This window comes from Trichosurus vulpecula, chromosome 2 (genome assembly GCF_011100635.1).
Source record: "Trichosurus vulpecula isolate mTriVul1 chromosome 2, mTriVul1.pri, whole genome shotgun sequence".
Lineage (NCBI taxonomy): Eukaryota > Metazoa > Chordata > Mammalia > Diprotodontia > Phalangeridae > Trichosurus > Trichosurus vulpecula.
The window spans coordinates 197,529,754-197,543,861 of NC_050574.1; the positions used below are offsets into that span (position 1 = coordinate 197,529,754).

General features: G+C 41.4%; 1 protein-coding gene across 3 annotated transcripts in view; it reads right to left on the reverse strand.

Moving 5' to 3' along the window:
• Positions 1 to 6,778: 6,778 nt before the first annotated feature.
• Positions 6,779 to 14,108, reverse strand: part of DCLK1 (doublecortin like kinase 1) — a 431,729-nt gene continuing 424,399 nt past the window's right edge. For all 3 annotated transcript variants that reach the window (XM_036743476.1, XM_036743477.1, XM_036743478.1), the window contains one exon: positions 6,779 to 12,785. In XM_036743476.1, coding sequence (XP_036599371.1) covers positions 12,621 to 12,785 — 165 coding nt within the window. In that variant the 3' untranslated portion in view covers positions 6,779 to 12,620. The remainder of the gene's footprint in view (positions 12,786 to 14,108) is intronic.

Sequence of the window (14,108 nt, forward strand, 5' to 3'; positions counted from 1 at the left end):
GGCTCTTCATGATTTAGGTCTTGTCCCCTTTGGGCTTTCTCCCTTTCCTTCCCTATCTCTGCGCTTACATTCAAGTAAGTTGTACAAGCACAGCTTAGGAAGCTGTCCAGCTTTGTCTCACTCATAACAAGAAACCTAAAAATACTACTTAAAGAGAGAAGTCTAAAGTGCCTGCCTCCTCTAGCCACAGCAGAGCAGGGAGGAGAAATACCATAAGAGCACATGGCTTCCTCCTGCTCTCATCCTGATGTCTGCTGGGAGGGTAGGTAAAGGGAAGTCGAGGGAAGCAGTTAAAGGAGAGTGGATCTTATCTTTCCTTGGGGAGGTGGGCGGGGGGAAGAAGGGGGAAGGGCTGCAGAGAGAGGAGCCCAAGTTGTTCAGACCAGCAGACACCCATTCCAAAGTCCACTTGACACCATGTCCAATGAGTGCTGGCAGGTTCTAGAGGATCTTTGATATGCGTTACAATATACCCTGTTCTTAAGTCTCCTCTTCCTTGCTCCCAGACTTGGGAAGTACAGTCACTCAGGCCACAGTGGGGAAGTTGGGCCAGGAGGATCTCTCATCCCTACCATTCTTTATCATCCTCAAAGTCAAAACCTTCTCTTTCACCTTCTCCTTGGGGGAATTTTGTCACTTTCTTCAAACTAGTGAGAACCTAAAAGTACCAGTGCACTCCTCTCTACCAGAGGCAGCTGGTTAGAACCAGTGCTGTGCCTGGAGTCAGAAAGATCTGAGTTCAAATCCAGCCTCAGACACTTACCAGTTGTGTGACCCTGGGCACATTATTTAATCTCTATCCGCCTCAGTTTCCTCAACTGTAAAGTGATGATAATAATAGCCCAGAGTTATTGTGAGGATCAAATAAAATAATATTTGTAAAGTGCTTAGTACAGTGTATGGCACATAGTAGGTACTGAATAAATTCTGTCTTTTATTTGACTGTAAGACCATTGATTCTCTACAACTTGAGTACTGAAAAGAATTCATCTAAGGTTAATAGATTCCCTTTGCTTATAGCAGACTATAGCTTGTCCAAGACCGCATTTATCTATCACCCTCCCATTCCCCTCTTCCGAGGACTAATACTTCATTTCCTTCTGATAAAAATGTTATTTGCCTTATAGATGGGGGCAAATCCCATCCAATTCCCAAATCAAGTCTTTGTGAAGTGATGAAATAACCCATGAGAAATCCAAGAGTGTGGTGGGACGATGCTTGGATTTGCTATCATGCTAAGTTTGATGTAGGACTACATAAGGAGGACCAAAGTATTGGCTCCAGGTGATAAAGGAGCAGTATGGCTCTTCAGCAGCCAACGTGCCTTTGGGGAGAGGGGGAGTTTAAAGACGGGAACTGTTCAAGTTACACAGTCCAGTAGTTTCCTCCTGCTGTTCTTACTAAAACATAAATGACCTTCAGGATTGATGCATATGGGGAAGTAAGGAAACTCCAGGTAGAAATCCTATCCGGGTTCTGTATGCTCAGTCCTTTCTTCTATCCCCAAAAGAAAGTGTCTGCCTCACAGTATAAATCTTCCTGACTGGCTGGCTGGGAGGCTGTGACAGGCAGAGAGAGCCAAGCCTCTAGCCTCTGGGGAATCTGGATCACTATGGCCTGAGCCTTGGGGGCTCCCCTATTGCTGCCAACTCCCAATATATGTCTGTCTCTCTAACACACACACACACACACACACACACACACACACTCACACTCACACTCACAAATCCATTGGCCTGGGAAGTGTGAACCTTGACACTTCCAAATACACACCTTTTGAGGATTCCATTGATATTCCTTTATCCAGATTTCACTTCTATAAATACTTTGGGGGGTAGGGAGGGGCACACAGTACAGTAGAGTCAGTTCCTAAAAACTCCTAGAGGCAGCCTTCCCAAACAAATTAAGGTGCTTCCATTTAACAGTGATTCTATTGATTCTCTTCTCATGAGAACATGTCAAGCTATGGGGATTTCTGAAAAAGACCCAGGGGGCCACTAGATTGGGAGAAGCACTTTGAGGAAACACCAATCAGCAGCTGCATGTATTAGCATCAAGCCCCAGTGGAAGTTTTCAGCCTTTCAATTTTAAGAAGCCATCACGATCTGTTATCCTCCTTTACAAAGTAAGTGGAAACACTGGGAGCTATTTATGTAGCAAAAATGGTTTCCTCTGCAGGAGAGCAGGGCCCTTAGAAAATGTTATTAAAAACCAGAACATACACAATGTTGGGGACTGAGGGGAATGTGTCAAGAGAGGAAATTGAAAATGTCTGGATTGGTTTGGGCCTTGATTTACCTGTTGAAATAGAAAAGATATTCCCACCCCGAGCGAGACACTGGCACTGTCAAATTTGTTGCTTAATCGGAGGAATCTTGAAAATTAATAGGTAATTCTGATGGAATAATGAAAACTCTCTCTGGTGGCACATTAATTATCACCCTGCTCCTCAGAAAGATGGTATTATGGATATGGCCAGAAGGAAAAAGGAAAGCTATATTCGGGGTCAATGGATTTATCTTTTTCTAGAACTCAGTGAAGCAACACAGGATAGGAAAAAAAAAGTCCTCTTTGACAAGGTTTAAGTTGACAAGGCTTGTAGCTGAGGACCATATTCTTCACAAAGTGGGTTAACGTTTGGCAAGCTTGTGAATCACCTACCAAAACTCTGGATTTCTCCCCAAGACAGTGCTGGCTCTCCTATTAGCCACTGATCAATTTGGGACCCTTTGGAATTTCAAATACCTTTGTACCCCTTCAACACGGCCTCTTCCCCTTCCCCCCACAAGTGTGCCTCCATAACAAACGCATGTGCTACCCCTCCCCCACAGCGTATTCCTTCTTCAGCCACCACTGTTGCCGGGATTAAGGGAAGGTACTGATATAAAGTTTCCCACTTTAAAGCCACAGCATTTAAAGTCTTCTTTCACCTGACTTGTGACTGATGGTAAGAGGAAACAGTTATCTCTTTTGTGTTCCTGCAGTTTTATAGAGGTCCCAGCGGTGCAGGTCTAAGACTGTGATGGGCAGGTCTAGATTAAGGGAGGCAGGGAGGCAGTTAGTCTGTTCTGTACATACTCTGGAACAGTGGTTTTCAATGTATGGTCTGAGGTCTCCTGGGGTGGGGGGTCTCCAAGACCCTTTCATGGGGCTGGTGAGGTCAAAAGCATTTTCAAAATGATAACAGCTAGCATTTATAGAACACATCTAGATTTGTGAAGTGCTTTACAAATTTTATCTCCTATGTTCCTCACAACAGCTTTGGGAGGTAGGTGCTATGATCACCCCCATTTTACAGATGAGGAAATGGAGGCTCCTAGGGGTAAAGTGACTTGCCAGGGTCACACAGCTACTGGGCGTCTGAAGCAGGACTCAAACTCAGGTTTTCCTGACTCCAAGCCCAACACTTTGCCCGTTGCGTTGCCTAGGGAAGGAGGCTCTTCTAAATAATAACAATATTAAAAGATAGCATTTACGTGATATTTTGAAGTTCACATAGTTCTTTATATTCATTTTCCCCTCTCACTGATCCTGATAAATTTATAAGTGTTAGTTCAAAGGCTAAAGTCATAACTTTCCTTTCCCAGCTAGTCACTCTCCCTCTTTTTGTAGAGGCATAGCTTAGCTTTAAGCTTTTCAAGACCACCTTCAATGGTCTTTTCAATGCCATCCATTTTACATCTTTGTTCTTATGTCACTAATACTTAGTCCTCCAGTCTTGGTTATTGTTTTCTTAGCAGTTTATTATTTGGGGGAGGTAGGAGGAGGAGGCGGCTTTCAGTCTTTAGCTCAAGAATCTTCATCAGAATCGTTCCAAGGGCCATGTTCAGGTTTACATAACACTTAAATGTAGTTTACGTGTGGTCTGAATAAGTTGTGTGTTTCTACGAGGACTCTGATGTCTATTCCCAGGCAAAGAGCGTTCCTGGAACCCTTGGGCACCGGAAGGATGTGTTCCTGAGAGCAGTCTGAACACATCAGAGGATAAACAATCAAGATACTCTCTGAGACAGGCTGAAGATGAAGTTAGCAGAAGATCTGGAGTGAGAGTTAATAGTTATAAAGAGAGTTATGCACAGAAAACAGTTATAAAAGCTATCTTGGGCAAAGGCCTGATCTAGGGATTTGGGGTTAAACTCTCCTATTATTGGTGTATGGCAAAACGCTTACAGAGCTGTGGCCTCCACTTGAGGGTGAAGCTGCCTCAGCAGGACTCAAGGTGCAGCTGGGGACCGGCAGAGGGTAAACACTGGCTGTTAGGTGACTGAAGCTTCCATAGCCACATAGTCTTGCAGTTTTTACTCCCTCTCAATCCTGGACAGAGAAGTGCATTAAAAGATACAAACTCTTTCCAAAAAGATAAAGAGAGCTAGTGGGGAAGAGTGAAAAGCGCACCAACTCCTGGAGTCGGGGGGACCTGAATCCAAATCCCTGCTCTGCCGCTTGGTAACTGTGTCAATGGTCAGTAAACAGCGTGATATTAAGCAAGTTCCTGGCTCTTAGTTGTCACCTGTAAAATGAAGGGGGTGCAGATCAGACGGTCTCCAAGAGTCCCCCCTCCTCTACTGGCTCTTCCTAGCATTATCACCCCACATATTTCACCGTTAGGCACCTCGCTTATCATGATCATTTTAACAAATGGGATAGAGGACGTGTTCTTGCTAAACCTTGATGCTGAGCCAAAGCCCACTGCTTTGCACTGTTCGGCCCTCCTGGCTTCCCAGTCTTCTTACGCTTTGCTCCCCTCTGGGTAGTTTGTGATCCCGTGACACTGGCCTCCTGAAGATTCCTTGCACATAACCCCCCCCATCTCTCAGCTCTGGGCATTTCCATACCTGGGGCTCTCTCCTTCCTCATCTTGGCCTTCAAACTTCCCTGACTTCTTCCAAGTCTCTCCTGAAGCCATATCTTTTACAAGAAGCCTTTCCTAGCCTGCTTCACCTCTGGGATTATTTCCAGCTTATCCTCTGTATATATCTTGGTCTCACATAGCTGTCTCCCTATTGGACGATGAGCTCCTTCAGGGCAGACATCATTTTATTATTATTGATGTTATTTTGCCTTTTTGCTTTACTTAGTCTGATGCCTGGTTCAGAGTAGGCTCTTAATAAATGCTTATTGACTACAAGGCAGCTAGCAGTTAGAGTGCAAGGCCTGGAGTCAGAAAGATCTGAGTTCAAATTCAGCCCTCAGATGCTTACTATCTGGGTGACCCTGTGCAAGCTGTGTTAACCTCAGTTTGCCTCAGTGTCTTCAAATGTTAAAATGGGTCTAATAATAGTCCAGGATTTCCTCCCAGGGTTGTGATGAGGATCAAATGAAATAACATTTGTAAAGGGCTCAGCATTGTGCCTGGCAAATAATAGGCACTTAATAAATGCTTATTTCCTTTCCTTCCTTCCTTGATTTGAAAATAACGGAATCAGGAATGGTTTAACAACTTTTCATTTTGGTTGACATCCGTGTTCAGTCATTTTCAGTCATTCCCAACTTTTCATGACCCCACTTGGGGTTTTCTTGGCAAAGGCACCGGGATGGTTTGCCATTTCCTTCTCCAGCTCATTTTACAGATGAGGAAACTGAGTTAAAACAGTTGTCCAGCTAGTAAGTGTCTGGGGCTGGATTTGAGCTCAGGAAGATGAGTCTTCTGGGTTCCAAGCCCATGCTCTATCCACTGCACCATCCATAAGTGACCTAAAATGCTCTTCTTTTTTATGGTTCCTTCTATTAGTGACCAACAGGGACCTCTTAGAGGTCTTTTATGCCCACCCTCTCCTTTGACTGGTGACCAATCTGAGGCTCAGAAGTTAACTTACCCCTAGTCACAAGGGGAATAATTAGCTGAGGCACTCTAGCCTCCAGCCACTCACCACCTGGCCCCATTTTCCAAACCACCAACCTCAGTGAGCAAGAAGAGTTGAAAGCTCTCCTCACCCCATTTCCATTTGTAATGTATTCTCATGGCCTAGATTTCCAGAATTTAAGTTTCTCCCACAGACCCCCAGACTGCCACAGGGCAGATCACTTGTTGAACTGCAAATCTCATTTAAAAAAATGTGTTGATCTGCAGTGGCTTTAAACCTTAGTAACAATTTGGGAACAATCTTCAAAAGAACAGGGTGATTTAAGCACCTGGGCTACAACATGGGAAATGGGAGAAGCTTCGGAGATGGACCAGTTGGGGAATGATGAGCTCAGGAGGAGGTGCTAGCATGTGTCAGAGGACTAGCACCACCTTCCACAGGACCTTCCATCATCCCTGGTGGCTGGCTTGCCAATCTCTCTGGAACTATCTATGCCTGCAGAGAAGAATATGTCTGCCACGTCAGGTTCAGCTGTTTTCTCTAATTTTTTCTCACCATTGACCATGGGATGCCCAGTGGGGAGCTGCTGCTCTTGTGTCAACAAATTACAGGTTAGTGGACAAGAGGGCAATGATATTTCTCCCGAGAATTAGCATGAAGAGGGTAACAAAGGGTCGACTGGTATTTAATTTCCCTGTGTTTATCCAAGCCACAGTCCCAGGCAGGAAAGTTGTATGGGGAGTGGGAAGTGTGAAAAAGAATTCTTTGTAATGATGACCACCAAACATTCTGTTACATAGGGTATGTGGGAAAGCAGCAAAGTGGTTGCATGACAAATTTTTAAAACCTCACGTGGAAAAAAATTCCCCATGTGTGCAGCTGGATGCTACTTCCTGGGTTATGTTGATTACAAACTGAACGAAAATTTAATTTTCACTATGATGGCAACAGAAACTGAGGATGGACGCTGCAGCTAAGGTATTTCGTAGTGGTTCATACACCAAGTACTACTATTTTATTAATTTAAAGAACATGTTTTACATAAAAACAAGCAACATCAAAAAAGCTGAGTTCAGAAATGAACATAATATATCACAGATGATTCCATTCCACATTAACCTACATTTGTTAGCATAAACTGAGGGATTAGAAAAAATTGGACCTCATTCCAGCTTTAATCATTGATACAAATCATTTGAAAGTTATTTCATTAGTCTCCTGAAAATTAAAGATTAACCTCTGTCATCTGATCCACCCAGCAACTGTTAAGTTCAGTATTTTCAAAGGAAACAGTTAATTTTTTTTTCTTGCACAGAATTGAAACCATTCAGAAACTTGTTTGAATGCAGTGAGCTCCTTGCATACCTCTTTAGCATGCATGAGAAAAATACTACTTAATTTCACACTCAACTAATCCTTTAATAATTTTCTTTCAGTCAGAATGAAAAATGGTATTATTAATTTCCTAATAAAATAAAAAAAAGTTACAGAGAAGATGTTGCTAACCTTGGACCATTTTTTTTTCTGAGAACACACCAAAGATTAGAGTAAATGGCAAGTGAAAAATTGTCCTTTGGGAACTATTCAAGACCTTTTTCTTACCATACTTTATTAGACTTGAATGAGCTGACACTGTAGTGTCTTTATCATCACTTTTTTTTTAAAGACTACCTTCTTTTAATACCAACAGGGATGGTTTCTGGACAGATGTTATTTAAACACACAAACTATGTTCACAGTAAAATGAAACAATTTTATATTCAAGTAACATTAAGGATCTTGATTATATTGATACCCCCCTCCCCCAAAAGAAAAAATCCAGTAAAGTTACAGGTAAAGTTTAATTTTAAAGACTGCCGTCCCCTCCCTCCAGGGGAGGATGAAATTTGATCCCTCGATTGCCTCAGTGGGCCAAGATATTGCAGACTTCATGCTAAAAACACCTGCCATTTGGAAGCTCACTGAAAAATCGTCATGGTAGCTGCAATCCTGAAGTACAACCAAGGAAATTCAAAGAGGCATCCTAAGCCTCTACGCTGAATTTCCTGTTTCCCACCAGTTTATGACCCTTAATGTTACTGGATGATAGGTTATGTTTGTACCATTAAAAAAAAAAAGCCCTCGTTAAAAGCACCCCCAATGTCTTTTTTTCCTGACAAATTTGGTGAAAACATTCTGAATGTTCTCACATAGAAGCATAAGTTAACTAACATAAAACATCTTTGCAATGGTTAAGCATTCAGTGTGCAGTATTTGAGGAAGTATTTTAAAAGGTTAAAAATCCTTCCTTTTAGGATTTCTATTCCACCTTGGCTAACAATTACAGGAGTGCTTTTAATGAGCATTTTTGCCTAGCAGAATTAAATGGTTCCATGAAACTCATATGGTTTACTGTGTAAATCCATTCTCCACTATTAAATAAGCATATGTGTGACCCTCTATCACTGCATGCAAAGTGATGGCCTATTGGAGAGGATTCTTGCTAATTTATAAAAGGATTGGGCTGAGTACACCAAGGAAAGCCCTACCCTACGATTTGCCTATTCAAAGTCCTTGCAAATCTTTGAATGAATACCAAAGTCAATCAAGCAGTTCCAAATCTTCTTAAAAGATGATTTTACAAATTACAGAAAGAATATGTCACCCATAGCACATGCCACCTGACCTGGGTGGTGATTCCTTTATGGTTTAAAAAAAAAAATCCTATGCAAATGAATACCCACCCTCAAGCTAACATGTCTGATTTTCTTGGTGCCCTTCTACATCTGCATCAGGAAAGGACCAAACTGAATTCTTCTCTTTTCTGCAGGGAGAGCTGGGTGGAGGGAGGTGAGAAAGCAAGCCTTCCTTCACCCCCAGATTGAGGCAGTACATGCCAAGTTTCAGCCAGGAGCATATTTTTTATGGTCATATTAAAAACCTTTGAAAATAGGATTTTGTAATGGAAATGCTGACAGACCCTTGACTAGAGCAGGGCTCTCGGGCACCACAATAATGCTAAGAAAGATCTCTCTCACCACAATCTAAACTCAATACAGGGGATACAATTTTCTAATGTGGCCCATTGGCCAGCAAATAACAGTGATTTAATGTACTTGACCTGTGGTCATATAGTAGCACTGTGACCCCCCGGAGCCCATTTTTCTTTTTCTTTTTTCCTTTTTGTTCCCCTCCCTGGCTGAAATATGCCTCAAAGGGCAAAGGATTGCAATTTACCTTTCATTCATGGATATATTGCTTTCATTTCAACAGTGCTTGACAGGTTGGCTAACCACCACACGCTACTGTACTATCGTACTGGGCTGTGGTGGCGGGCCCCATTGAATACAAGACGCCAGGCTTTTTCAGTAGTTTATTCACAGGGTTCTTGTTGCTTATTTTAGTTAAATGCACCACATGGAAAGTAGATGAGGGCTACTGTAAAAAGCAATAACATTTTTCAAAGACTTGAATCTCACTTTTCCCTCTAACAGTCTGAAGCAAATCACATATTGGTTGATTATTAACAAGTAAAACGGTTTCTGCTACAATGTAAAGAAAAGAAAATGTATGTGTTCATTAATATGAACAGTTCTCATCAACAAAGATGATTTACATGACGCATAACAAAGCAGCTTTCCCTTAACTAGTATACTACTGAACCGGCAAAGCAGAATCTCAGAACTCCCTTGAAAATGTCATATTGTTATTCTTGCGCTCAAAAGGGAAGACGGCTTTAGTCATCTATATCACCGCCATAAATGATTATCAAGGACTTAGGAAAAAAGATCTGAAATAATGGTAGAGTTTGAATTCCAATTTTTAACTACAGACTTACACTGTGATAATGGTACATCGGATTTCTCTGATTGGTACAGCAAAAAGGAAGATCAATTTGGTTATAGAAATTCCTTGCAGAAGAACAACATATAGCTATTTCAAATGGAAAATCATATAGGGATTAATTTTCTGGAAACAAAATCAGAAAATAACTGGCTAAGAAGTGAAGCAGTTTGCATATGCCAATGTAATTGGCATGCTTTGTGCTTTTCTGTTAACCCTCTGAGTACAGCTATGCTTTCTGGCTCCCTGGACCTAAATAAATGCTAACCAAAATTGCATTCTGTGGGATTCTTCAATATTCCTTCTCAATAAATTGTGTACCTTTTCTTCCACAGTTTGTTTAGCATGTATCACTCAGATAGAATCAAGATGTCCTGGTGTCCCTGACACCATCAGATATCTGGGATGTCCTGCCTTCTTTTGGCCTGTCTAGCAGCAATGTTTGGATTTAGGCACCAAAGCTGCATTCAGCCTATGGAACGATCTACAGACTTTGTTGATACAAAGGCTTGACTGAGTGGCTCACCTACTCTACACACTGGATGCTGTCGAAATACATTTAGTGCCAACCCTCAAAACAGAATTTACACACCAAACGATCCCAAGGAAGAAAGGAAAAGCACATTTATTCTAGAGCAGACAGCTGTTTGGCCTTATGATTCTTCCTATTTTTGTGTTAGGAGGAGAGACCAATGAAATGACTATTTCTGAGATTATAAAAGTGTTTTACTTCATTTGTCTAGAGAAAGCAATTCTTCCTCACCAGATTTGTGTCCTCAACTACCAATTAGGCTATTGAATGAAAAGGTTCTCATTGAAAGAAAATTTCTCATCTAAATCAAAGGTTTTAATCTACTCAGAACCACAATGACATGGATTCTTTGGGTTCTTTAATTGAGCTCTGAAAATACAAAGGGGAACCTTTTTACTCCTCAGTAACAACTCATTTACTTTAGCTTGTGATCACATGTACTATGATCTCTCTCAGGCTATTGAAAGAAAAAAACACAACTTCCAATAAAGTGTACATTGCTGACATATGTCAGGATGACTCATACTAAACAAACTCAATAATGGGAGAGTAAAATGCTTGGGACATAGTGTCACCAAAATCACTGCAATTTAAATATAAAAATACTAAAGTACTGAACACAGGGCATGGATGAGAGAGTAAAAAGTATACTTTAAAAATCAGTATCTATTGGCAAGGGGAAAGACTTGAGAGTAGAGAAGCCAAACACAAAATTCAGAACAAAATTTCTGATACTACACTATCTTTTAAAACCTTGAGGGGAGAGCATCAAAAAAACACTGTGAAAAGCAATTAATGTAACATTAGCCTATGCAAATTTCCTAAAAGATATGATTCACTGCTTCTTTCTTTATAAAACATAGAGCTGAAGAGGACCTTAGGAGGTCATTTGGTTCAGCCACCTGCCTCCAAGCAAACAATGCTTCATTTTCCTTTGAACATCGCAATGATTCATCTTAATTGAGCTAGGGAAGTATGAGGTTCCCTTTCTCAAAGATAATACATTCTACTGGAAATTCACTAGAGACGGGAGGTGAGAGGAATGCATTTGCTAATAGGAGTGAAAAACACAGGCCTTAAACAAGAATTGACCTAGCCTGGGGAAAACAAATGGGGGGGGAAAAAGAAAAAAATGCAACATTTCTGGATGTGAATGTTGCTGTCAGGTATGCCAGGAAGCCATAGCTGGCAACAGTTGTTATGCCCTCAGCAAGCCTCCTATCTAAGTCTTCCTAGATTGCTGATGTGTTACCAGGGAGAGCCTAGGTAGGTAGTCTAAAGCAATGCGTGTAGTTTAAATAGTATCACCAATATTTTTGGTTAAAAAAGCATTTTTATTCTTTCTCCTTTTAAAGAAAATTCAGAATCATCTTTCTACTTTTTTCCTTCCCTTCAGCTAACCTTTACTACTGTCTTGCAAAGAAGGCAAGACTCTCCCTCCCTTTCTCCTACTTCCCCTATATATCAGTCTTATGTTATATATACATCTCAGAGCAGGAGGAACCCAAAGTGCTGAAGAACTGGATCATTTTCCATCTTTGTGCTGGAAATTCCAGTGCTCCAGAGAAACTGGCAAGGTTATTGCTTTTTTTTTTTCTACCAGTATTTTCTGTGGTTTTTTTTTTGTAGAAAAAAATGTGATACTGATTAGATCCTGACACACTAAGATAAAGATGGGATAGAACTATTCCCAAGAGCCTACGTTGGCACTAGCAGCGGATGATGTGGAAGCAGCATTTACAGGGGCATCAGCACACCATCGTCAGTAGACTTGTTGGGGTTGAGCACCACCTATTTCCCCTGAACCCAAATCCTTCCATTCTAGGAGCCAGACCCCAGTGGGACTGACATCAATAGCTACCATAAATCCATTTACTTTTCTAAGAGGATTTTTTTTTTTTTGTTTCTTATACCCACTCATGTTAGTAAGCTGCCATTTATAAACCCACAAAGAGGAAGGAGCAAGGTTCCATTCTGGACGTCCAGCTGAGTCACTGACTCTGCATCACCCTATCTATCCAGATTGGCAGCACAGAAACATGTGTGTATAAGTCAAAAAGGCCTGAATAATTCCCTAACGAGGGCTTCCAATGTTAAAGAAATTGATGCACTCAGAGGGTTAACGTGTGCTATAATGACATACTGCAGAGCCTAGCTCAGCTGATGAAAACATTCATTGCTTCTATCTTTAAAAAGAAAAAAAAAAGTAATCGCAAAATAGACTTAACCCTTTGAGGATCCTATTAGCAGCAAGTTGCCACCTCAATAAAGAATATGTGTCATCTCATTCATCATAAGGAAATGGGTTCAAAGTTACCATAAGCACACCTTCTTTTCTGTCATTCAAACATTTTAGTGCCAGATAGATCAGATGAAACTGTTTCACACAAGTTTGGAGAATTTAAGAGTCTCAAAGGGTTAAGTGAGGGCTGTGATTTTTGTAAAAGGGTTTGTTTTTTTTATTAAAAGGGCGAGTTAGGTGAGCGAACAGTCTCCGATGAACTTGGTGAATAGTCTTCTGATTCAGAGTTGAGTTCAGGGGGAGCTTGCTGTGCCTTATACCGGCTCCTCACATCCTGGTTGCGTCTTCGTCGGAAAACCTGCCTCTCCTTATCAAGAGCGGTGGTCTGGCAGGGGCATAAAATGAGAAAGAATAAAATTAGGCTGGGCGAAATTCAAAATGAATGCAAACCATCCCCCTTCTGGAGTCATGTGAGAGATACGGGAGAATATGCAGGCCTCATGAACCTGTCCATTTTCATTCAGTCTGGTTGACAAAGCGGGTCATGCTGCTTCACAACTTATAAAAACACAGATCCTGGGGCCTGAAGAAGCAGCCAGGGCACCATCAAGTGTGTGCAGTATGGATGGATGCCATATGCTTAACTTCTGGGGGATGTTAGTTCCATACAGTCTGAGATTCAGATTTCAACTCAGCTACATACAGATTAACCTCTGCCCCTTGTAGTCTAGCCTGAGAGTTACTGACAAACTCTAGCTGTAGGGCTGTGGGTGTGATGTGACCTAAGGTAGGCTGGTGTAGGGTGTGTTCATCAACATTCTAGCTCATCGAGATGAAAGGTGATGAAACCATCAGACAAGACGGCTGAGATATGAGCCCCTCCTCCAACTCTTTAACGCTGTGCCTCAAGCTAAATGACCTGGCTTTTTTTTTTTTTTCCTTATCTGTTTAGCTGTTGAGAAGGACCAGTGAATCTGATTAGGATTGGTTTAATATTAATGAGGCTAATTCTTGCTTGAAGTGGGAACCACCCCCACTGATTCCACCTACAGATTATATGATCGATTCTTCCTTTTTGGAAGGCCTCTGTCAAATTACATAGCTTTGTACATCCTGGCTCTCCCAGTTATCCTTCTCCTACTTGAACTTACTACCAAGTTATAAGCTCATGTGTATGATAATTGGCTCCAGCCCTGGAAGTGGCTATGACATCAGAATTGGAACCTTATGATTTCACGAGATTTAACAGGTGTGGGAAGGGGAGGCAGAGGCTCACAAAGAAAGCTTAGACAGATAGAGAAGAGCAAGTAAAAAGACCAAAGAAAAATATCAAATACACATAAAAGTTGAAAGTTTCCTCCTGTGAAAGTCCTTTTAAAAAAGGATGTAGCCTAGAGGTTATTCTGCTTTCAGGAGATTATTTTTCCTCTACTGGGATATATGCCACCATTTTTCCTCTTGAAAATTTACTGTTAACTTCTTCAAAGTACAGAGATAAATTTATAGCCAGACTGGTTCTGAGAACAAAGTGAGGACTAAATCCCTCATACAACTGCAGAATAGCATTACTGCAATCTACGATCTAAAATAGGGCAATCAAAGCCCCCAAATGAAGTAATAAAGAGAGAAAAGGAGACAGTGTGTAGAACGAGTACAGCAAATGGATTAGTTAGGCTGGGTTGCTCCTTTTCTTCCTATCTAGGCTCTG